This window comes from Phoca vitulina, unplaced genomic scaffold (genome assembly GCF_004348235.1).
Source record: "Phoca vitulina isolate PV1807 unplaced genomic scaffold, GSC_HSeal_1.0 scaffold10, whole genome shotgun sequence".
NCBI lineage: Eukaryota > Metazoa > Chordata > Mammalia > Carnivora > Phocidae > Phoca > Phoca vitulina.
Window position 1 is genome coordinate 20,218,263 of NW_022589713.1, and position 24,089 is coordinate 20,242,351.

At 34.8% G+C, this 24,089-nt stretch overlaps 1 protein-coding gene across 1 annotated transcript in view; it reads left to right on the forward strand.

The window, feature by feature from the left end:
• Nucleotides 1-24,089, forward strand: part of STAG1 (stromal antigen 1) — a 423,306-nt gene that overhangs the window by 89,703 nt on the left and 309,514 nt on the right. The window contains exon 2 of the mRNA XM_032408640.1: nucleotides 20,081-20,192. Within this exon, the coding sequence (XP_032264531.1) occupies nucleotides 20,164-20,192 (29 nt within the window). The 5' untranslated portion in view covers nucleotides 20,081-20,163. The remainder of the gene's footprint in view (nucleotides 1-20,080; nucleotides 20,193-24,089) is intronic.

Consider the following 24,089-nt stretch of genomic DNA (forward strand, 5'->3'; position numbering starts at 1 on the left):
TTGTTCTTGTTTCAAAATTAGAATTAGTATTATAGAGCCTGTTTTGCAAATTAATGTTGTACAGTTAATAAAAGATGGAGACAGTGATTATATGGAAAGTGGATTAGATAAGGCATTAAACTTGAGCTATAAATTACGGTTCAGATTTTAATTTTTAACTTTTGTTTATTTAAAGTTTTATTTACTGGATTAATATAGTCACATATTTTGAGGGGAGCTGGAAAAAAAAAAGTTGGCTTTTAGTGATGTTTTCTTCACCAGATTAAAAATAATTACCATTTGTGCTTTTGTTAAATTTTATAATTTTTTCTTAGGACTGTAGTAAGACAATGGTAGTTTCAACAGTTGAAATAATTATTTTAAAGATTTATTTATTTATTTTAGAGAGAGTGCATGTGAGAGCAGGAGCGGAGGGGGAGGGAGAGAACCTCAGGCTGACTCCCCGCTGAGAGCAGAGTCCGACTCAGGGCTTGGTCCCATCCCTGAGATGATGACCTGAGCCTAAATCAAGAGTCAGACACTTAACCGACTGAGCCACCCAGGTGCCCCAACTTGAAATAATTTTTATATGAAAATCATGGGGCTCTACAAGTTAAATATTTTGATAAGTTTTTTTTTAAGAAGTCCTTTTCCTGGAAGTATTTTTGTTTTTGCACTCATTTCTTTAACAGTGGATGTTTATTTGTTTTAGCCAGAGGACATGTTTGGAATATTTTTATTGTTCTCCATCTGGAGTCACTAAACTGGTTATATATACTGTTTTTCATAATGAAGTTGTTAGTTGTCAGACAATTCTTATTTGTATGAGTCAGTATATCCATTAGGAAAATATTTAAATGAATGTAATTTTTAGCTGGGGAGAAGTTAAATGGTGGTGGTTGAATTTTAGAAAAACTTTAAAGGATCACAATGCAGTTTTCATATAAAGCACATGGAAATACAAGTTTCAGTAATTTTGACAAACAGGCTGTCAGTTTTCTATTTGCACGTATTTCTTCTACATGTGGTGCAGTGTGGTTTAGTATGAGGCAACTTTATTTTCTTGGAGTTCCTTTTTACTTGCTGGTTATTTGAAAGGCTGATGGTACTTTTTTTTTTAAAGGTTTTATTTTAATCATCTGGTGCTCATCTCCGTCAGTGCACTCCTTAACCTCCATCACCTGTTTCACCTCTCACCTTGCCTACCTCTCCTCTGATAACCATTAGTTTCTTGTCTGTAGTTAAGAGTCTGTTTCTTGGTTTGTCTCTTTCTTTTTTTTCTTTGTTTCTTAAATTTCGCGTGAATGAAATAATATGGTATTTGTCTTGATCTGACTGACTGACTTCACTTAGCATTATACTCTCCAATTCATCCATGTTGCAGATGGCAAGATTTCATTCTTTTTTATGGCTGTATTAAATTCTGTTGTGTTTATATAACACGTCTTCTTTATCCCCTTATCATGGACATTTGGGCTCCTGGACATTTGGGCTCCTGGACATTTGGGCTCCTTCCTATCTTGGCTGTTGTAAATAATGCTGCTATAAACGCAGAGGTGTGTATATCGCTTTGAATTAGTGTTCTTTGTGTTTTTTCAGTAAATACCCAGTAATGTGATCACTGGATCATAGGGTAGTTCTATTTTTAACTTTTGAGGAACTTCCATACTGTTTTCCATAATGGCTGCACCAGTTTGCATTCCCACCAGCAGTGCATGAGGGTTCTTTCTCCACATTCTTGCCAACACCTCTTGTTCCTTGTTTTTTTTTTTTTTTACTTTAGCCATTCAGACAGGTGTGAGGTGATATCTCTTGTAGTTTTGATTTGCATTTACCTGATGGTGAGTGATGTTGAGCATGTTTTCATATGTCTATTGGCCATCTCTTTGTCTTCTTTGGAGAAATGTCTGTTCATGTTTTCTGACTCCTTTTAATTGGATTATTCATTTTTTGGGTGTCGAGTTTTATAAGTTATTTTATATATTTTAGATAGTAACCCTTTATTAGTTATGTCATTTGTAAATATCTCCTCCCATTTTTTAGGTTGCCTTTTAGTTTTGTTGATTGTTTCTCTTTGGCATGCAGAAGCTTTTTATTTTGATGAAGTCCCAATAGTTTATTTTTGTTTTTGTGTCCCTTGCCTAGGGGACCTATCTAGAAAGAAATTCCTGTGGCCACTGTCAGAAGAATTACTATGTGTGTTTTCTCTTCTAGGAGCTCTATGTTTTCAGATCTCACATTTAAGCCTTTAATCCATTTTGAATTTATTTTTGTGTATGGTGAAGAGACTGTTTTATTTTTCCCCATTGGATATTCATTCTTGCTTTGTTGAAGATTAATTGACCATATAATTGTGGGTTTATCTCTCTGCATTTTCTATTCTGTTCTATTGATCTATGTGTGTGTTTTTGTGCCAGTACCATACTGTTTTGATTACTACAGCTTTGTAATATAACTTGAAGTCCAGAATTGTGAAGCTTCCAGCTTTGCTTTTCTTTTTCAAGATTGCTTTGGCTATTTGGGGTCTTTCATGGTTCCATACGAATTTTAGGACTTTTTTTTTTTTTTTTAGTTCTGTGAAAAGTGCTCTTGGTATTTTGAATAGGGATTGCATTAAATGTGTAGATTGCTTTGTGTAGTATAGACATTTTAACAGTATTTGTTCTTCCAATCCACAAGCATGGAATGTTTTCCCATTTGTTTGTGTGGTCTTTAGTTTCTTTCATTAGTGTTTTATAGTTTTCAGAGTACAGGTCTTTCCTTGGTTAGGTTTATTCCTAGGTATCTTACTATTTGGGGGGCAATTGTAAATGAGATTATTTTCTTAATTTCTCTTTCTGCTGCTTCATTAGTGGTGTATAGAAATGCAACAGATTTCTGTACACTGATTTTGCATCCTGCAACTTTACTGAATTTGTTTATCAGCTCTAGTAGTTTTTTGGTGAAGTCTTTCAGATTTTCTATATATGGTATTGTGTCATTTGCAAATAGTGAAAGTTTTACTTCTTATTGATTTAGATGCCTTTTATTCTTTTTATTTCTTTTGTTGTCTGATTGCTGAGACTAGAACTTTATGTTAAATAAAAGTGGTGATAGTAGACATCTTTGTCTTGTTCCTGACCTTAGGGAAAAGGCTCTCAATTTTTCCCCATTAAGGATAATGTTAGCTGTGGGTTTTTCATATATGGCCTTTATTATGTTGAAGTGTGTTCTTTCTAAACCTACTTTGTTGAGGGTTTTTATTATGAATGGAAGTTGTACTCTGTCAAATGCTTTTTCTGCATCTTGTGAAATGATCATATGGTTCTTACCCTTTCTCTTGTTGACGTAATGTATCATGTTGTTTGATTTGTGAATAATGAACCACCCTTGCAACCTAGGAATAAAACCCACTTGATCATGGTGAATGATTTTTTTAATGTATTGTTGCTTTCAGTTTGCTCATATTTTGTTGGGAAATTTTGCATTTGTGTTCATCAGAGATACTGGCCTGTAGTTCTCTTTTTTTGTGGTGTCTTTATCAGGTTTTGGTATCAGGGTAATGCTGGCCTCATAGAATGAATTTGGAAGTTTTCCTTCCTTGTTTATTTTGTGGAATAGTTTGAGAAGTATGGTTATTAATTCTTCTTTAAATATTTGGTAGACTTCATTTATGAAGCTATCTGGTCCTGGATTTTTGTTTGTTAGGAGTTTTTGATTACTGATTCAATTTCATTGCCGGTAGAGTTGGTCTTTTGAAAATTTCTATTTTCTTCCTGTTTCAGTTTTGGTAGGTTATATGTTTCTAAGAATTTCTCCATTTCTTCTAGGTTGTTTAATTTGTTGTCATATAGTTTTTCATAGTATTCTCTTATAATTGTATTACTGTGGTATTGGTTGTTTTGTCTCCTCTCTTATTTGTGATTTTATTTATTTGGTTCCTTTCTCTTTTTTTCTTGATAAGTCTGGCTAAAAGTTTTCTCGATTTTACTGATTTTTTCCAAAGAACTGGCTTCTTGTTTTATTGGTATGTTCTAATGTGTTTTTAGTTTCTATATCATGTATTTTTGCTCTAATCTTTATTATTTCCCTCTGTTGATTTTAGGTTTTATAATTTTTCTAGCTCCTTTAGGTGTAAGGTTTGGTTGTTTATTTGAAATCTTTCTTGCTCTTTGAGGTAGGCCTGTATTGCTATAAACTGTTTTAGAACTGCTTTTGCTATGTCCAGAAGGTTTGAAACCATTATGTTCATTTTCATTTGTTTCTATGTACTGTTTTATTTCTTCCTTGATTTATTGGTTGACCTATTCATTGTTTAGTAGCATGTTATTTAACCTCCATGTATTTGTGGTCTTTCCACATTTTTTCTTGGGTTGATTTCTAGTTTCATAGCATTGTGGTCAGAAAAGATGCACAATATGACTCTGATCTTTATAATTTATTGAGCCTTATTTTGTGGCCTAATATGTGATCTGTTCTGGAGAATAATCCATGTACACTTGAAAAGAAGGTGTATTCTGCTATTTTTTGGGTTTTTGTTTCTAAAGATTTTATTTATTTGAGATAGCGAGAGAGAGCATGAGTGGAGGGGAGGGCAGAGGGAGAGGGAGAAGCACACTCCCTGCTGAACAGGGAGCCTGATGCGGGTTTGATCCCAGGACCCTGAGATCATGACCTGAGCCAAAGGCAGACGCTTAACCAGCTGAGCCACCCAGGCACCCCTATTCTGCTGTTTTAAGATGGAATGTTCTGAATATATCTGTTAAATCCATCTAGTCCAATGTGTCATTAAAAGCTATTGTTTCCTTGTTGATTTTCTGTTTAGATGATTTGTCCGTTGATGCAAGTGGAGTGAAAAGTCCCCAGCTGTTATTGTATTACTATTGATTAGTTCCTTTATGTTTCTTATTAACTGTTTTATGTATTTGGGTGCTCCCATTTGGGTGCATAAATATATTTACAGTTGTTAACATTCTCTTGTTGGATTGTCCCTTTTATTATTATATAGTGTCTTGTGTCTTTTGTTAACAGTCTTTGTTTTAAAGTCTATTTTGTTTGATAGAAGTATTTCTAGCTTTCTTTTGACATCCATTTACATGATCAGTGTTTCTCCATCCCCTCACTTTCAATCTGCAGGTGTCTTTCAGTCTGAAATGAGTCTCTTGCAGGCAGCATATAGACGTGTCTTTTTTTTTTTTATCCATTCTGTCACACTATGTCTTTTGATTGGAGTGTTTAGTCCATTTACATTCAAAGTAATTATTGATAGATATGTATTTATTGCCATTTTATTGTTTTGTTATTATTTCTTGAGATTTTCTCTGATCCTTTCTTGTCTTTCTCTCATGGTTTGCTGGGGTTTTTTGTGTTTGTGTGGTTTTTTTTTTTAGTGATATATTTGGATTTATTTCTCTTTATTCTTTGCATATTTATTAGTTTTTTTTTATTCCAGTAGGTTTGTATATAACATCTTCTGCATAGAGTAGTCTATATTTATATTAAGTTGATGGTTAAATGCGAAACCCTTCTATATTTTTCTCCTCCCCATGTGCAAGGTATATTGTATCATATTTTATATCCTTTTATTTTTTTGAGTTCCTTGACTGATTTTTTCCACAGAAACATTCATTTTTGTTGCTTTTCTGTTTCCTACCCCTACACTATCATTTTTGGTCTTCCCTTTCTACTGAAAGAGTTCCCTTTAATATTTCTTGCAGGACTTGTTTAATGATCATGAATTCCTTTAGTGTTTGTTTGTCGGGGAAACTCTCTGTCACTTCTATTCTGAATGACAGCATTGCTGGATAGAGTATTCTTTGTTGTTGTTTTTTTCCCTTTCAGCACTTTGAGTATATCATGCTACTCCTTTCTGACTTCGAAAATTTCTGCTGAAAAATCTGCTGGTATCCTTATGGGATTTCCTTTGCATGTAACTGTTTTTTTTTTTTTCTTGCTGCTTTTAATATTTTTTCTTTATCAGTATATTTTCCTTTTTAATTTACAATATGTCTTGGTGTATAGATCTGTTTTTGTTGATTTTGTTGGTGGTTCTCTGTGCCTCCTGGATCTGAATATCTGTTTCTTTCCCCAAATGAGGAAATTTTCAGCTATTATTTTTTCAAATAAATTCCCTGCCCCCATTCCTCTTTCTTCTTCTTCTGGGACTTTTGCAATATGAATATTATTATGTTTGATGAAGTCACTGAGTTTCCTAAGTCTATTCTCATATTGCCTAATTCTTTTTTTTCTTTTTGTTCAGCTTGAGTACTTTCCATTAATCTGTCTTCTAGATTATTTATTCATTCCTCTGCTTCTTCCAGCCTGTTGTTCATTACATCAGGTGTGTTTCTCATTTTGTTTATTGGACCGTTTATCTCTGTGTTATTCCTTATCTTCGTGTTAATGGTCTTACTGATGTTCTCCACTCTGTTCTCAAGTTCAGTGAGTATCCTTATGATTATTGCTTTAAATTCTCCATCAGGCATATTACTTAAATTTGTTTTGCTTAGATATCTGGCTGTGGCCTTGTCCTCTTCTTTCGTTTGGGAGAAATTCCTCTGTCTTTTCGTTTTATCTAAGTCTCTGTGCCTGTTTCTCTGTTAGGAAAGTCAGCTGTGTTTCCTGTTCTTGAGCGTAATGACCTGTAGTGCCCTGCAGTGTAGTGTCCCCTGTTCTCCAGGGCACTCCAGTGTGTCCTGGCCACTTTATCCTTCAGGCCTGTCATCTGCAGAGGTTCTCTCAGCCTGTTGTGGTCAGTGTTTGGTTCCTGGCCTGAAAGTGGCTTGTTTTAACTAACTATCTAACTGATCTTCTTGTTTGAAATGAGACCTGTTGCTGCCAATGGAATGGAGGCTTCACAGAACTCCTAGACTGGGAGATGTGGTGTTGGTAGGGATTTGGGCCAGTCTTCTGGGGGAGTGGGTCCACTGTGCTGGGACAGAGGCAAGTGTGACTGGGAATGGTAGTTCTTCCAGAGTGCTGGGGGGTGGGGCGTGGTGTAAAGATAGGTAGCAAGTGTCCATGCTATGGTGGTTCCCACAGGTGGCTCTGTGTTTTTGCTGCAGGATGGAGGGCAGGAAATGGCACCTGCCAACCCAACCCCCCCCCCCCCCCCAGGGTTCTCCCTGTGAATGCTGCCTCTCTGGGACACACTTGGAGATGAGCAGCGAACCTCCCCACTGTTTCCATGCTGTAAGTCCATGGGCTGTTTATCCCTGCCTTTTCTCCAAGAGCAGCACAATGCCCTTAGAACTTTCTCAGAGCCAAGCTCAGTGACCTTTAAAACTCTAGTCTTTAAGCCCTGCTGGCTATAAGAATTCTTGAAATTTGGGCCCTCTCACTTTCCAAGCCAGTTGTTATGGGAATTCATTTTTTCTATGTGCTCCTCTGTGTGTTAGCTTGTCTCTCTTTCTTCCTGTCCACTGCAGCAGCCACAATCTATTTCTCTCCCAAGCCATGTCTCCACACTTCCCACCTTCTTTGATGTGGCCTCTTCTCTACCTTTTGTTCTGCCCGTTTTCAGATTGATTTCTGGGGTATTTAGGATTATTTGATAGTTATCTAGTTGTATTAGTGGGAGTAGGCAACCTGAGGGCCCTCCTACTCCTCCACAACCATCTTACCCTCTGTTCAAAGAAAAAGTCTGGTGGCATTTTTAATGCTCTTTAAATTTAGAGCATGCTAATCAATGATTCATTTATTTGTGATCAATATTTGTATGCTTTAACATGGTATAAGATAACTTTGGAAGGCTTTATATTTAAATACATTTACTTAAGCTAAACTTTTCTTTTAAAAAATGCTAATGAATATATATTTGTAATGGTTTCTTAAATTTTGACTTAAGAGGTGGATTAATAATAGAGATATGAGTGAATGTTGACTCTGCCACAAATCTGCCCCTGCAGTCTTTGAACTTTCATTCTTTCCAACCTGCTGTGGTGTTTGATACAGTGTTTTATATTTGATTCTTTTCTCTTGCTTCCACTTTGTGTTTATAATTTTACTCCCTTTTTTTTTTTTTAAGATTTTATTTATTTATTTATTTGAGAGAGCGTGAAAGTGAGAGAGCACAAGGAGGGGGAGAAGCAGGCTCCTTGCTGAGCAGGGAACCTGATGCAGGGCTCAGTCCCAGGATCCTGGGATCATGACCTGACCCAAAGGCAGATGCTTAACTGACTGAGCCTCCCAGGTGCCCCAAATTTTATTCCTATTTGTTAGATTCGTTTTTTTTGTATCTCACTTCTAATCCCTCATCAAAGCTCTAGTTTGGATCTATCCAGTTGATGCTCTTAGATTTTTCTGCCTTTTTCACATAGTATACCTGCCCTAGTTGTATTTCTGAAACCCAACTCATTACCTTGGCCAGGATGCAGTATTCCATAGAGAGAAATGAGGTATGGATCTTGCCAGAACCTGACTTCCTTTTGTGGTTCCAGTGTTTTACAGATTTCTGGAAGTCAGACATTTCAGTTAGATTAAAAGGTAAATTATATAATAGCTATGTAACCAGTTAGAAATCATAATGAAAAAAAAATCCCGTGCACAATAGCATTAAGAACAAACTTACTAATGAATTGGTATATCTTTATGTTTCACAGTTTTTAATTATCCAGCCCCTTTTCTGAGTGCCGGGTACTACACAATTCTTTAGGAAAAGAAAGAGAGGATAATTCTTTCTAAAAGATCAGGAATCTCCTGAAGAGCTAGAAATGCCAATGAATCACTGAAAATACGTTGCAAATTGCTGTGAACTTAAAACTAATCTAAATAGTTTATTAATTTAAAAAAAGACTAACAGAGACTGATAAAAGTAGGGAACTGGGCTGGGGGCACCTGGGTGGCTCAGTTGGTTAAGCGGCTGCCTTTGGCTCAGGTCATGATCCCAGGGTCCTGGGAATGAACCCCACAAAGGGCTCCCTGCCCAGTGGGGTGTCTCCTTCTCCCTCTCTCTGCCCCTCCCCCTGCTCCTGTGTACGTGCCTACTCTCTTGCTCTCTGTCTCAAATAAATAAAATCTTTTAAAAAGTAGAGAACTGAATGAAATTTATAACACTCCTAATTACAAAATAACACATGTACACACAAAAAATATGTGGCAAAAAGTACTCTCAGTTTTATGTACAGAGTGGTGTGAAACCTTATGAGACCTAACTCTGCCTAGGTTTCAAGGTTAGAGCTTCCCGGTTTACTTCAGGAAGAGTGGGTTACGTGGCATGAGGTAGTATGTACACATACACAGAAACAGAAGAGAGTGATCTTGTAAGAGAAATAACAAGCACTTTGGAATTAAGACTAGAGCAATGGAGGAGGAGCACTAAAGTTGAGATGTTAGAGTGTTAAGGTTCTTGGTGTAATTTCATGGCATTGGAGTGTAAGAAGATAAAATTAGGGGAATACCTAAAGTAAAGGAAGAATGTGAGTAGATGAGAAGATGTGGAGGCAGCATTTTTGGGAAAGAAGTTGAATATGTTATCATGGAATTAGATTTTCAGAGCTTAATGTGTAAAGCTTTGGGAGTGATTGGTTAATACAGAAAAAATTAAAAACTTGTTATTTTCCTTTAATCCAGAGACATTTCATCTGAGTTGTGGGATCATTTGTAGGGGCTTTTTCAGACCTAACCCTCTTCATTCTGATATACTTTACTCTTTGGTCTCATCCTCTAGCCCCTGCTTGGTCTCCCACTTTCCCACTCTACCAGCTTTAGGTGCTAAATGAGAATTCAACCCTGACCTGTTCTTTTTGGTTTCCTTTTTCTTTTAAAGAAAAAGCTCCTATCTTTGGTTAGTTTGTTAACTTTGGGAGTTCTCCTCATGTCCAGTTTTGCATTCTCTGCGTTTAAAAAATATATATATGTATATGTGTGTGTGTGTATATATACATATGTGTATGCATGCACACTTCTTGTTAATTCAACAAATAATTACTAAGCTTTAGGCATTAAGAATATGGCAGTGAAGGAAGGAAAAGGAAAAAGGAAAAAAAATAGTTGCGCTCACTGACATTCCTTTATATTTTTATTTGCTCCTTTCTCCTGTAGCTAGGAGTTAATATTTATTAAAGAGATGGGCATTCTTGTAATTACTCCTCTCAACAATCATTTGAATTTTTCTTCTTTTATTATTCCTCTTTGAGAAATAGGAATACGGAGGCAAAGTACGTTATAGTTAGAAAGCATATCTGTTAAGAGCCCAAACTCTTAAGCCACTCTGCTATATTCCTTCTGATTTTTAAAGTTAGTATTACTCAGAAATGCTAAGAAGGATAGCTTTTTGTAATACATTATTAGAAGAGAAAGCAGACTAATGAACCAACTTGCTCTTACTGATGAACCTTTTATACTCTGTCCCATTGAGCACATAATTCATTTTTGGTGTAAATTATCCTTCTCTCTCTTTAGTATTTGAAATTTTTTAGATTAGTATTTCCAAAAGTTTACCGCTTCCTCATTTCTTGTGTCTTAATGCTGCCTGTTTCCTATTTGGGCCATCTTGTAGTGTGAATTGATATGTATCTTGGAGGATTAATTCTATTTTGGCATTCTTTTTATTCAATAAAGTAGGTAAAAAATCTTTCTCATTTATAGTTGACCTTTGAACAACATGGGAGTTAGGGGTGCAACTCCTCTCATAGTTGAAAATCTGCATATAACTTTTGACTACCCCAGTACTTAACTACTATTAGCCTACTGCTGACCAGAATCCTTACCAGTAAGATAGTCTAACACAAATTTTGTATATGTTTTCTGTACTGTATTCTTACAGTAAAGTAAGCTAGAGACATAAAGTGTTATTAGGAAAATCATAAGAGAAGATACATTTATAGTACTGTTCTGTATCGAAAAAAATCCATGTGTAAATGGACTTAATGCACTTCATACCTGTGTTGTTCAAGGGTCGATTGTATAGGCTACATTTTACTGGGAAGAGAGATTAGAACTTTGTTTCTTGATTAAATGCTACTTAAATTCTGTATAGTATGAAGTATATATTCATGTGTGTTAATACTGGACAAAATTTTTTCTCTTAATATCTTTAATTTGCAATTATAAGCAAAGGTAACAATCATAATTCTAGTAAAAATAGTAAATGAATATCTTCCTCTATTTTGGTATAGGGTAGTACTTACCGATTGTTGAAAAGCAGTTTTAGAAATAATATAATTGTCATTTTAGTCATTGCTTTGTAAATCGTGTGTGTGTGTGTGTGTATGCCTGCAGATATATATACACACACATTCACTGCTAAGAGATTCTCTCTCTTTTTTTTTTTTTTTTTTTTAAAGATTTTACTTATTTGCACGTGCATGAGAGAGGCAGGGAGAGGGACAAGCAGACTCTGCGCTTAGTGTGGGAACCCAGTGCAGGGCTCGATCCCATGACCCCAAGATCATAACCTGATCCAAAATCAAGAGTCGGCTCCTTAACCGACTGAACCACCCAGGTGCCCCCACTGCTAAGAGATTCTTTAAGACAACTCAGATAAATAATTAGGAATGATAAAAGGGTCTGAATTAGATTGTATTATGTCTTTACAGAATGATTTTTCGGATTAAAATAGGATCTTGTACTATGCAGGTGAAAATGCATGTAATTGGAAAGAAACTACAGATACTTCTCTTTAACCTTTGTTCTTCATTCAGGTAATAAGAATTTATAAAACAGAGTTTTATGCTAGGAAATGAACAGAGTAGCAGTTATATTCTGCATTTTTCTTCCTCTCATCATTTGTGGCAGTGAGTGCAGGACAAACAGATGGAGATACCAAATATTTAAGTAGAAAGGGCATTGTTCCTCTGTATCTGTGAGTACACATGCACTCTTGCATACATGTTCTTAAATCCACATAAAATTATAAGATTGTCCAGAGAAAAAGATATTTCAATATATGGACATAAATTAGCATATGCTGAAAACATTAAACTGCTGATAAGCTATTTAATTTTTTTTTTTTTAAGTACACTTTATTTTTAAGAGCAGTTTTAGGATCACAGCAAAATTGAGCAAAAGACACAGGAACTTCCTAGCCCTTTTGTCCCCACGTACATACAGCCTCCCCAGGATCAGTATCTTGCATCAGAATAGTACATCTGTTCAGTCAGGGTACCTACACTGACACATCATTATCCTCCAAAGTCCATAGTTTACATTAGGGTTCACTCTTGGTGTTGTATATTCCGTGGGTTTTGATAAATGTATAATGACCTGTCCATTTTTATAATATCATATAGAAAACTTTCACTGACCTAAAATTCCTCTGTGCTCTGTCTTTTCATCCCTCCTGCCCCCTAACTTCTGGCAAATACTGATCTTTTTTACTGTTTTCATAGTCCTGCCTTTTTCAGAACACTGTGTAGTTGAAATCATATAATATGTAACAGTTTCAGATTGACTTCTTTCGGTTAGTACCATGTATTTAATATTCGTCCATATCTTTTTCATGGCTTGATAGCTAATTTCTTTTTAGGGCTGAGTAATATTTCATTGTTTGCATATACCACAGTTTGTTTATTCACCTTCTGTAAGACAGTTTGGTTGCTTCCATGTTTTGACAGTTATGAATGAAGCTGCTAAAAATACCTATATGCAGGTTTTTGTACGGAGATGTTTTCATCTCCTTTGGATAAATACCTTAGGAGCATGGACTGCTGGATCATGTTTTAAGAGTATGTTTAGTTTTGTAAGAAACTGCCAAATTGTTTTCCAAAGTTGTTGTATCATTTTACATTCTTGTTGCTTCACATCCTCACCAGCATTTGGTTATGTCAGTGTTCTGGATTTTTGCCATTCTAGTTGGTGTGTAGCAGTATCTCACTGTTTTGTTTTGTTTTAATTTGCAGTTCCCTAGTGACATAAGATGTTTGAGTATTTTTTCGTAAGTTTATTGCCATGTGTGTATCTTCTTCATTGAGGTATTGGTTCAGAAATTATGCCCATATTTTAATAGGTTGTCTTTTCTTATTGTTGGGGTTTAAGAATTCTTTGTATATTTTGAATGACACTTCAGAAGTTAGAAAGACAAAAATATTTTTGCAAATATTATTTCCCAGTTCGTGAGTTGTCTTCTCATTCTCATGATAATGTCTTTTGCAGAGGAGAATTTTAAAATTCTGATGAAGTCCAGCTTGTCAAAAATTTTTTTCATAGCTTTGCCTTTGGTGTTGTATCTAAAAAGTCCTCATCATACCCAAGGTCATCTAGATTTTCTCCTATGTTATTTTCTAAGGGTTTTATACTTTTGAGTTTACATTTAGGTCTTTTATCCATTTTGAGTTAACTTTGTGATGAATATAAGATCTGTGTTTAAGGGTTTTTTTTTGTTTTGTTTTTTGTTTTTTGTTTTTTGCATGTTGATGTCTCGTTCCGTATGTTGAAAAGACTGTCTTTTATCCATAATATTATCTTTGCTCCTTTGTCAAAGGTCGATTGACTGTATTTGTGAGGGTCTATTTCCAGTCTCTCTATTCTGTTCTATTGATCTGTTTTGTTTTTTGGTACAGTCTTGATTACTATAGTTCTATAGTAAGTTGGGTAGTGTCATTCTTCCAACTTTGTTCTTCTCTCTTAACACTGTGTTGATTATTCTGGGTCTTTTTGCTTTCCCTATAAACTTTAACATCAGTTTGTGATATACACAAAATAATTTGCTGGGATTTTGATTGGGATTGTGTTGCATCTGTAGATCAATTTGGGAAGGATTGATGTCTTGACAATATTGAGTCTTCTTATCTGGGAATGTGAAATAGGTATCTGTTTATTTAGTTCTTGGATTTTGTTCATCAGAGTTTTACAATTTTTCTTATATAGGTCTTGTGCATATTTTGTTGGATTTATACCTGTTTTCTCTTTTTTTTTAGTGCCAAGGTAAATGTCATTGTGTTAATTTCAAATTCCAGTGATTCATTGTTTGCTTATATAAAAGGTATTTTATATATTAACCTTATATCCTGCATCCCTACTGTAATTGGTTATTAGTTCCAGGAGGATGGGGTTTTTTTGGGGGGGGGGTGGGGGCCATATTCTTTCAGATTTTCTGCATAGACAGTTGTGTAATCTGTGTACAAGGAAAGCTTGATTTCTTCTTTCCCAGTCTGTATACCTTTTATTTCCTTTTCTTGTCTTAATGCGTTTGCTTGGACTTGAGGATAGTGCTGAAAAGGAATGGTAAGAGGGAGTTGTTCTTGTTTTGTTCCTGTTCTTAGTGGGAAAGTTTCTAGTTTCTCACAGTTATGTAGGTTGTTAGCTGTAGGATTTTTATAGATGTTCTTTATCAAGTTGAAGAAGCTCTCCTCTATTTTACTTGCTGAGAGTTTTTATTAAAATCACAGATGTGTGTTGGATTTTGTGAAAATGCTTTCTTTTCATTTATTGATACCACCATGTGATTTTTCTTCTTTGCCTCTTGATGTGTGATAGGTTACATTGTTTGATTTTCATATGTTAGTAATTGTGCATACCTGGGGTAAATCCTGCTTAGTTGTGGTGTACAATTCTTTTAATACATTTAAAATTCTTGATTGGCTAATATTTTGCTGAGGATTTTTACATCTTTGTGAGAGATACTGCTCTGCAATTTTCTTGTAATGTCTTTGTTTGGTTTTGGTATTAGGATAATGTCCTCATAGAATGAATTAGGAAGTATTTCCTCTACTTACATCTTCTGGTAGATATTGTACAGAATTTGTGTAACTTCTTCCCTAAATGTTTGGTAGAATTCGTTAGTGAACCCATCTGGGTCTGGTGTTTTTTTGTCTTGGAAGGCTATTATTAATTCGGTTTCTTAAATAAAATAGGACTGTTCAGATTTTTTGCAGGTTGTGTCTTTCAGGGAATTCGTCTGTTTCATCTAAGTTAATAAAATTTGTGGGAATAGTTCACAGTATACCTTTTTTTTAATGTCATGGGATTCTGTAATGGTATTTCTTCTTTGATTTCTCATTTTAGTAATTTGTGTCTTGTCTCCTTTTTTTTCTTAATTAGCCTGCCTAGAGTTTATTGATTTTTTTTTTGATCTTTTTGAAAACACTTTTGGTTTCAGTTATTTTCATTGTTGATTTACTGTTTTCAACTTCTTTGATTTCTGCCTTAATTGTTATTTTTCTTCTGCTTGCTTTTGCTCTTTTTCTAGTTTCCTAAGACAAAAGCTTATTCGATGATTGATTTTAGATTTTTTCTTTTCTATTGTATGCATTCAATGCTATAAATTTTTCTCTAAGCACTGCTTTTGCTGCACCTCTAAATTTTATTAAATTGTATTTTAATATTCATTTAGCTCAAAATATTTTAAAATTTCTATTGGAATTTCTTTGACTTGTGTTGTTTGATCTCCAAGTGTTTTGGGATTGTTCAGCTTTCTTTCTGGTGATGATTTCTAATTTCATTGTAGTGTGAAGCATACACTGTATGATTTTTATTCTTTCAAATTTGTTAATGGCTCATAATATGGTCTGTCTGATCAGTGCTCTAAGTGAAGTTGAGAAGAATGTGAATTCTGCTGTTAATAGATGAAGTAGTCTATAGATAGTGTCAATTATACCCAGTTGATTGGTGAAGTTATCGAGTTTACCTATGTCCTTAACTGATCTTCTACCTGATACTTCCTAGTTTTGCCATTTAAAAAAAAAAATCTCTTAGAATTTTTACAAAATGAGGGAAACAACTCTCTTGCACTTTATTTTGAGAGAGAGCACTGATTGGAGAAATGGAAGAAGAAGTAATCAGGTCAGCGTAGAGAACAAAATCCCTCATCATGGGAAATGTATTTGATATTAGAAAAACTTCGAGAGAGGGGGGGGGGGGGGGGAAGGAGGAAGGGATGTTCTTTTATGTAGAGTATCTTCAAAACCAGGCTAACTCTGAAAAAATGGGGAATTTTCATTCTTGAAAATAAAAATTAACACAATGCCTAGCGTGTAGGCAGTATTCAGTAGATACTTATTTAATTAATATTGGCGTTCTGAATATTAAGAAAAAAAGGAAATCTAAGTGGTTACAGAGCAATACCAGTTTAAGGAAGATGACCTATGAAAACAGAATAGATTCATATGTGGCCAAGGAGGATTTATAAAATTGAGAGAACATAGGAATAATGTTAGGATGGCTTCTGAAAAATACTAAGGATAAATAAGGCTTTTAAAGCTATGATTAGAACAAAATAATTAGATTAAGAGTTGGCATAATGTTAAGGGAAAGACTGGAACTCATCATTTATTTATATCTTCTCCACTGAGGGAAATATTTCTAAAACTGTACAGAGTACACAGGCAAAATGTACAGATTTTTAAGACAAAGTTGGATGTGCTCAGTAAAATAAGACACCCAGTGAGAAAAGTGAGTAGAGAATAAGAATGCACCAGATTATTTTTCTTAAGTAAAATATCCATGAATTGAAAATTTCAAAATCTTGCAAATGTCCCCAAATCATCATTAGACATCTTGGTATATGGTCTAAAAGCCTGGTGTGGACTTTCTTTTCAAAGCAAGGTGGTTACAGGCTAGAGCAGAAAGGGTGTACTCATGTGTTCTACCTTTAAAGGTGTATTGGTATAAAGTTAAAACTGTAATACTTTAAATAGTGTAAAGATATAGTGAGTATATTTTTATACTTAACTAATTCAACATATACTGGTAAGAGGAGTGTATATTGGCACGGTATTTTTAGGGAGAAATTTGGCAGTAAAAATTGTATGAATGTTTTATAAATGTTCATCACAAGGAATCTGTCCTACAAATATGTTTGTGTAGTTGAGGAAGGATAGATGAGAGCATTGTATACAGTAGTAAAAAATTAGACATGCTAAATTTTCACTAAAGAATGGTTTAAATACTTTTTTAAAAAATACTTTTAAATGATCACTTTAAAGCATATACGTATTAAGAAACAGTAAATAAAACAAATGAGGTAGAATGTCCACAATGCTTTCCTGAGTGAAAAATACAAGTTGCATGGGAATATGTAAACCATTCCATCTTTGTGTTTCTTATATAAAGTTTTGTAAGCTTGTATGTTTATAAGAATTAGGTAATATGAATCTTCTGACTTTGTTTTTTTCCAGATTGTTTTGATTCTTATAGTTCATTTTTCTTTTCCTATTTATTTGAGAATTATTTCAGTAATTTCTACAAAAAAATTCTGGTTGGATTTCAAAGAAAAGTGTTAATTTGCATGCAACATTTACCCCCAGTTTTTACTATGCTGTCTCTTTTTAGTCAGTCCTCTTCTCCCCCCAACCTCTAACAACCACTGATCTGTTCTTTGTCTTTGTACTTTTCCATAATATCTCATAAATGGAATTATATAGTATGTATATAGTCTATGCACTTGAGATTCATCAATATTGTGGCATGTATCAATCAGTAGCAGCCTTCCTTTTAATTGTTTGAAAGTATTTCATTGTGTGGATGTACCAGTCATTTGCTTTAGGCCATTTTGGGGGATGTTTCCCGTTTTTGGGAATTATGAATAAAGCTGCTTATAAACATTTGAATATATGTTTTTGTATGAATGTAAGCTTTCTTTTCACTTGGACAAATACCTAGGAGAGACATTGCTCAGTCATGGTTAATGTATATATAACTTTTTAAGGAACTGCCAACCTTTTTTCGGAAGTATATGCTATTTTTCATTCCCTTTAGCCATATGTGAAATTTCCTGTTGTTCTGTGTCCTCACCAACACTTGAAATGGTCTTTTTAATTTTAGTCATTCTAAACTCACACACAACCCCAAGATCACAACCTGAGCTGAAACGAAGAGTTGGAGACTTTAATCGACTCTGCCACTGAGCGCCCCTCCTTTGCTTTCTTTTTTACTCTCTTGATAGTGTCCTTGGATGCACAGAAGTTTCTGATTTTTTTTTTAACATTTATTTGAGAGAGAGAGCACGAGTGTGCTTGTGAGCGGGGGAGGGGCAGAGAGAGAGGAGAGAGAATCCCAGGTAGACTCCCCACTGAGTGCGGAACCTACTGGGGGCTTGATCCCATGACCCATGAGATCAGGACCTGGACCAAAACCAAGAGCCGGACGCTCAACTGACCGAGCCACCCAGGTGCCCCTACAAGTTTCTGATTTTGATGAAGTCCATCTTATCTATTTTTTCTTTTGCTGCCTATGCTTTTGGTGTCATATGTAAGAAATTAATGCCTTGTAGAGTGTCATGAAGCTTTTGCTCTATATTTTCTGGAAAAGAGTTTAATAGTTTTAGCTCTTACATTTAGGTGTTTGATCTGTTTTGAGTTAATTTTTATATATGGTGTATGGTCATGGTACAGCTCCATTATTTTGTGTGTGAATGTCTACTCTTCCTAGTGTCATTTGTTGAAAAGACTGTCCTTTCCATGTTGCATGGTCTTGGCATCCTTGTGAAGATTCATTTGACAGTATATGTGAGGGTTTATTTCTGGGATCTTTTCCATTGTTCTTTGTTTGACTTAATGCCAGAAACATAGTCTTGATTATTGTCACTTTGTGGTAAGTTTTGAAATCAGGAAGTATGAGACCTCCAACTTTGGTCTTCTTTTTCAATATTGTTTTGGCTTTTAAGAGTCTCTTTCTTGAGATTCCAAACAAATTTTGGATGGAATTTTCTATTTCTGCAGAAATGTAATTGGGATATTGATAGCAATTGCATTGAATCTGTACATTGTTTTGGATAGTGTTGACCTCTTAACAATAAGTTTTCCTATTCATGAACAGTGGATGTCTTTCCATTTATTGGTGTCTTCTTTCATTTCTTTCAGCAGTGTTTTGTAGTTTTCAGCGTACAGGTCTTTCACCCTGGTTGTTTATTTTTTACTACTATGTTTTTAAACTTTTTTTTTTTTTTAAGATTATTTATTTAGTTGAGAGAGAATGAGAGACAGAGCAGGGGAAGGGATGGAAGGAGGGGGAAAAGCAGACTCCTCGCTGAGCAGGGAGCCCGATGTGGGACTTGATCCCGGGACCCTGAGATCATGACCTGAGCTCAAGGCAGACGCTTAACCGACTGAACCACCCAGGTGCCCTGGTTGTTTATTTTTAATTATTTTATTCTTTCTGATAGTATTATAAGTGGAAAATTTCCCTTTATTTCCTTCTTGATTTGTTCATTTATAGTGTACAAAAACACAACCAAACTTTTTGTATTACTTTTTGTATGCTGCACCACTGATACATTTATTAGTTCTAATAAACACAATTGATTTTTGTATGTTATTTGCACCCTGCAACTTTTCTTTACTAGTATTTTGTTGCTGTTGATTCTCTGAGATTTTCTGTATATAAACTATTATGCCATCTCTGAATGGAGATAACTTAATTCTTTTCTGTTTGGGTGTAATTCGTAACTCTTTCTTGCCTAATTGTCTCTTGTCTCTTGCTAGAACATACAGTGGTCATTTTCAAGGTGTGGTGAAAATGGACTTTATTGTTTTCTTCCTGATTTTGGGGGGGGAAAGCTTTTATTTTAGTCTTTCACCATTGATGAAGCTACCTATGTATTCTTCATAAGGGCCCTTTATCATATTAAGAAAGTTCCCTTTTTAGTTTTTAAAATGTTTTTATTATGAAAGAGTATTTGGCTTTTTGGTTTCCCTTGAGATTTTGCCAGATGCTTTCTGTCGTAAATTGAGATGGTCATGTAGTTCATTTTCCTTTCTTTCTATTAATGTATTAAATTGACCAATGTTTTTAAGTTGAACCACTCTTGCATTCCAGGAATAATTTCAGCTTGCCCATGGCATATATTACATTCAGTATGTAGTTGGATTCTGTTTGCTAGGTTTTTGTTTTTGTTTTTAGGATTTTTACATCAGTATCATCTGTTCAGATTTTCTATTTTTCTTGAGCCAGTTTTGGCAATTTGTGTGTTTCTAGGAATTTGTTCATTTAACAATGGGTTATGTAATTTATTGGTATACAGCTGTCCATTCTAATAATCGTTTAATTTCTGTAAGGTGGATAGCAATATTCCCACCTTCATTTGTGAGGTGATGGATATGTTAATTAATTTGATGGGGAGAAGTCCTTCACAATGTATATACATGTATCAAATCATCACATACGCTTTAAATATTGCACAACTTTGTCAATTATACCTCAGTAAAGCTGGAAATAAAATAATTGTCTTTTTTTTTTTAATTAACAGGATTGACTTTGAGGTTATTTAAAAGGTTTTGAGTTGTACAGCACTTGATTCTTTTGCTGCATTGTGGAAAGACCTCTTCAGCAATGATTACTTCAGAGCTACCAGTGTTACAGTAAGTATTAACAGTTTTCTTATTTTTTTTTTAAATGACATTTTTGTATATGAAATGCATAGGTTTTCTGATAGTTGAGCAGAATGTCTGAAATCAAACAACTGTTAGATTGTATAATTACTATATCTGTGCATGGCCCTTGCTATCATAATATCAATATTTTTGTGGTATTGAGTGAAGATGTTACTCTCCTTATCAGGGGTCAGCACGCTGTGACCCATAGACCAAATCTGGCATGCTGCTTGTTTTTTATAAATAAAGTGTTATTGGTACAGAGCCATTTTTATTCTTTTACAAATTGTTTGACTGCTCTTGTGCTACAAGTTGTTATAGAGAATGAATTGCCTGCAAAGTGTAAATATTTTGTTGGGCCATTTACAGAAGTTTATAAACTCCTATCCTATATCGTACTGTTTCTCCAACACATACCCTCCCACTTCCCCCACCTTATTTTCCTGAGATTGTGATTGTTGGACCATTCTGGTTGCATTAGCATTTCTGGTAGCATCTCATTAGATTTGTTGGAGTTGTAGGACAGATCTAGAATTGGGTCTTACTTTGTATTCTTTGGGAAATACAATCAGTGTAGTAGCAGATACTTTCCCTTTTGTAGGTTTCATCAAGATGCAAATTAGGAATCTGCATACTGTGATCCTGTATGAGAACAGTGGTTTAGATATAATGAAAGTGATCAACAGTTTATGGAATTATTTATATTTTTATTGCCCCAGTTCATTTATATACCTCTTTCCCAAGAGATTGCAGGCACCTTTTAATTAGTTTCCTGGCCTTGTGTTTTTCCTTCTGTCTGAATTTCTTGACCTGCTTGAAAAACTATCAATACCTATCCTCCTTTCCCCCCCCAAATATAGAAGATAAAATGTAAACCCTTTCTAATTAATTAACTCATGTATCTTAATACTTCTTAACTTAAAGAATTTTGGAGGTCTTCGCATATTTTCTTTCTTTCTTTCTTTTAATCTTTGTCCTGCCAGCAGTCCTGCTCTTACCTGGCAAGCTCAGTAATCCTATAGGTCTTAGCTGATGTGTCATGCCGCCAGCACAACTTTTCTTTTCCCTTAAAGTTGGGGTAGGTTTCCTCCTGTGGTCCTGTAATGTTCTTTGCTTTTCTTCTAGCACCATACTTAACATAATGTTTTATAACCCTTGTTTCTGCCTAAACTGCATTTTTTATCTTATACTATTAGGTATTAGATTAGGCCCATTAGAAATATCTTTGATTAAATACGGAACAGAGGTTGTATTTAAATACATGTTGTATTTAAAGAGAAGTTGTATTGACACAATAGTATTTAACATCATTTTTTGGTAACTGAATTTTTTTCATTAAAATGTAAACCTGTATTATGATTATGGGTAGTAGATAGTGGTGATCTGGTAGGTGGGTAAATGAACTTTGCTTTCCTTCTGTCAGTGGGAGATTTTACTCTCGGTCATTTGAGATCTAAGGAACATTTATTGGGGGCATACAGTTCTCTGAGGATTTTGACATATATTTTAGCAGCATATGTTACCTTCTTTAATCCAGCCAGCCAGCAATACCATGTCTGCATTGTAATGAAAGGAAATACATTTCTCAGTATTTGTAAACTTCAGGTTCCGTCATTTGTAAAGTGAAGACAGTATATGAGAAATTGATCTCAGTGCACCTGGGTGGCTCAGGCGGTTGAGTGTCTGACTCTTGATCTCAGTTCTTGATCTCAGGGTTGTGAGTCCGAGCCCTGTGTTGGGCTCCATGCTGGGCGTGGAGCCTACTTCAAAAAAAGAGGGAGAAAAGAAATTGATTCTCTACAGTCTCCTCAAAAACAAAAATATTTTGACCCATCAGTTCTTAATGTTTAATTCAGTAATAATTATTATAAGTAGACACAAGAAAGGTAATTCCAGTGAGTGACCTTGTTTTTTTTAAAATTTTTTTGTGACCTTGTTATTTCTTTTTTTTTTTTTAAAGATTTTTATTTATTTATTGAGAGAGAGAGAATGATAGAGAGAGAGCATGAGAGGGAGGAGGGTCAGAGGGAGAAGCAGACTCCCTGCTGAGCAGGGAGCCCGATGCGGGACTCGATCCCGGGACTCCAGGATCATGACCTGAGCCGAAGGCAGTCGCTTAACCAACTGAGCCACCCAGGCACTCGACCTTGTTATTTCTTAGCTTACTTAGATATTATTATCACTGATGAATTTGTCACCTTAGTGATGTTTACTGTTAGGCACTGTAAAATATTATCAGTTACCACATATTTTTATATTCTGCTACATAATACAGTATCTGAAGGTATGTTAGGTTCTGGGGCGAAAGAGCATGTAGTAGAGATTCAGTCCGTGTTGTCATGAAGCTTATATAAATAGGTATTAATGAAATAATCACAAATATATAGATCTGCCATTATGGGTGCTAGGAAGGTACATTAGAGAATTTTGTGAGAATTTTACCACATGCCTTGATTTAGTCTACTTTTCTATGGAAAAGACAATTGAGCTTAACTCTGAAGCAGAGGAAAGGTTTGGAAAGAAGAAGAGATAGGGTATTAATTTCAGGTTGAAGGAATGGCATGTACAGAGACCCTGAGTTAAGAGGAATCATGGTATGTTTGAGAGACTGAAATAAAGCTGTTCTTCCTCTTTTTTCTTTTTTCAGGGTTGGGGATGGAGAGTGACATGAGATTAAGGCTTGTGAGCTTGTGAGTAGAGTGGGGCTATATCATACAGGGACCTGCTTGAATGATATTAGGAATTTTGAGTTTTTCTTTGTAAGGACAGGAAGAAGTCACTTTAGGATTTTAAGAATGGAAGAGATGCATGGGAGAGATTTAGAAAATCACTCTCAGAGTAGTATAGTGATTATTTGGGAGAGGCACCAGTAGAAGCAAGGAGACCTATTAGGAGGAGGATATTGCAGTATGCAAGCCAGTTATGTTGACAACTTGAACTGGAGTGATTACAGTGCAAATGGAGAGAGAGAGACAGAATTTAGAGAGTTTTAGGGAATAAAAATTCATTCTTATAAGATTTGATCTGGTTCTTCCACTTTCTTAACTTCTGTCTAGTAGTATTATAAATGTGAACATTAGCCATTGGTAGGGTTTTTGTAGTTTTTTTGCAGCAGTTGGTCAAAGTTTGAATTTTTGATCAAGCATTCTGTGTCTGTTCTAGAGAGAAATTTGTTACTATGTAATAAGAGTTATTGTATAAGGACAATTGTTTTAGCTCTTTAATAGTTTAAAGCTAGAGATAATCTAAGTGCTCACTGATAGGGAAGTAATTAAATAAATTTCATATGTATGATGAAGAGTACTATTCCAGACTTCTTTGTACTTGTATGGAAGATTCCTATTAATTAAAAATTTTAAAACTGAAATATAGTTAGAAGAAGAAAGTAAAACAAGCAAATAAATCATATTTTGTTATATATTTTTATGTGTAAAAATATAAATAATTATGGCAGGGTAGTGGTCAAACTGTTATTCTTCAGATTGGGATTCAGAGTTAGGGAGGGTGTGATAATATGAAACTCTTCCTTGTATTCTTATATCCTCTCTATTGCTTGAAGTAAAAAAGATTATATATGTATTGTTGTATATTGTAATAAACACACATACACACATGTACTAATTGTAATGTATTAGTAATTTGTTGGTAATAGCCATCACCTTTTAAACTGGCTGCAGTTGGCAGAATTAGAAAATAAATTGTATCTTTCTCTTTTATCAGTAAAGTGTAGTGCTCAAGGATAAATTATTTTCATGAATGGGTTACATATTATATGCTAAAACAAACGTGTTCCTATAGTTGCTTTCTGATTTAAAGCATCAAAAGCACTAGTAGATTCTGTCCACACAAGAGAAAAAGAAAACATAATATTTGCAGTCTAGTATC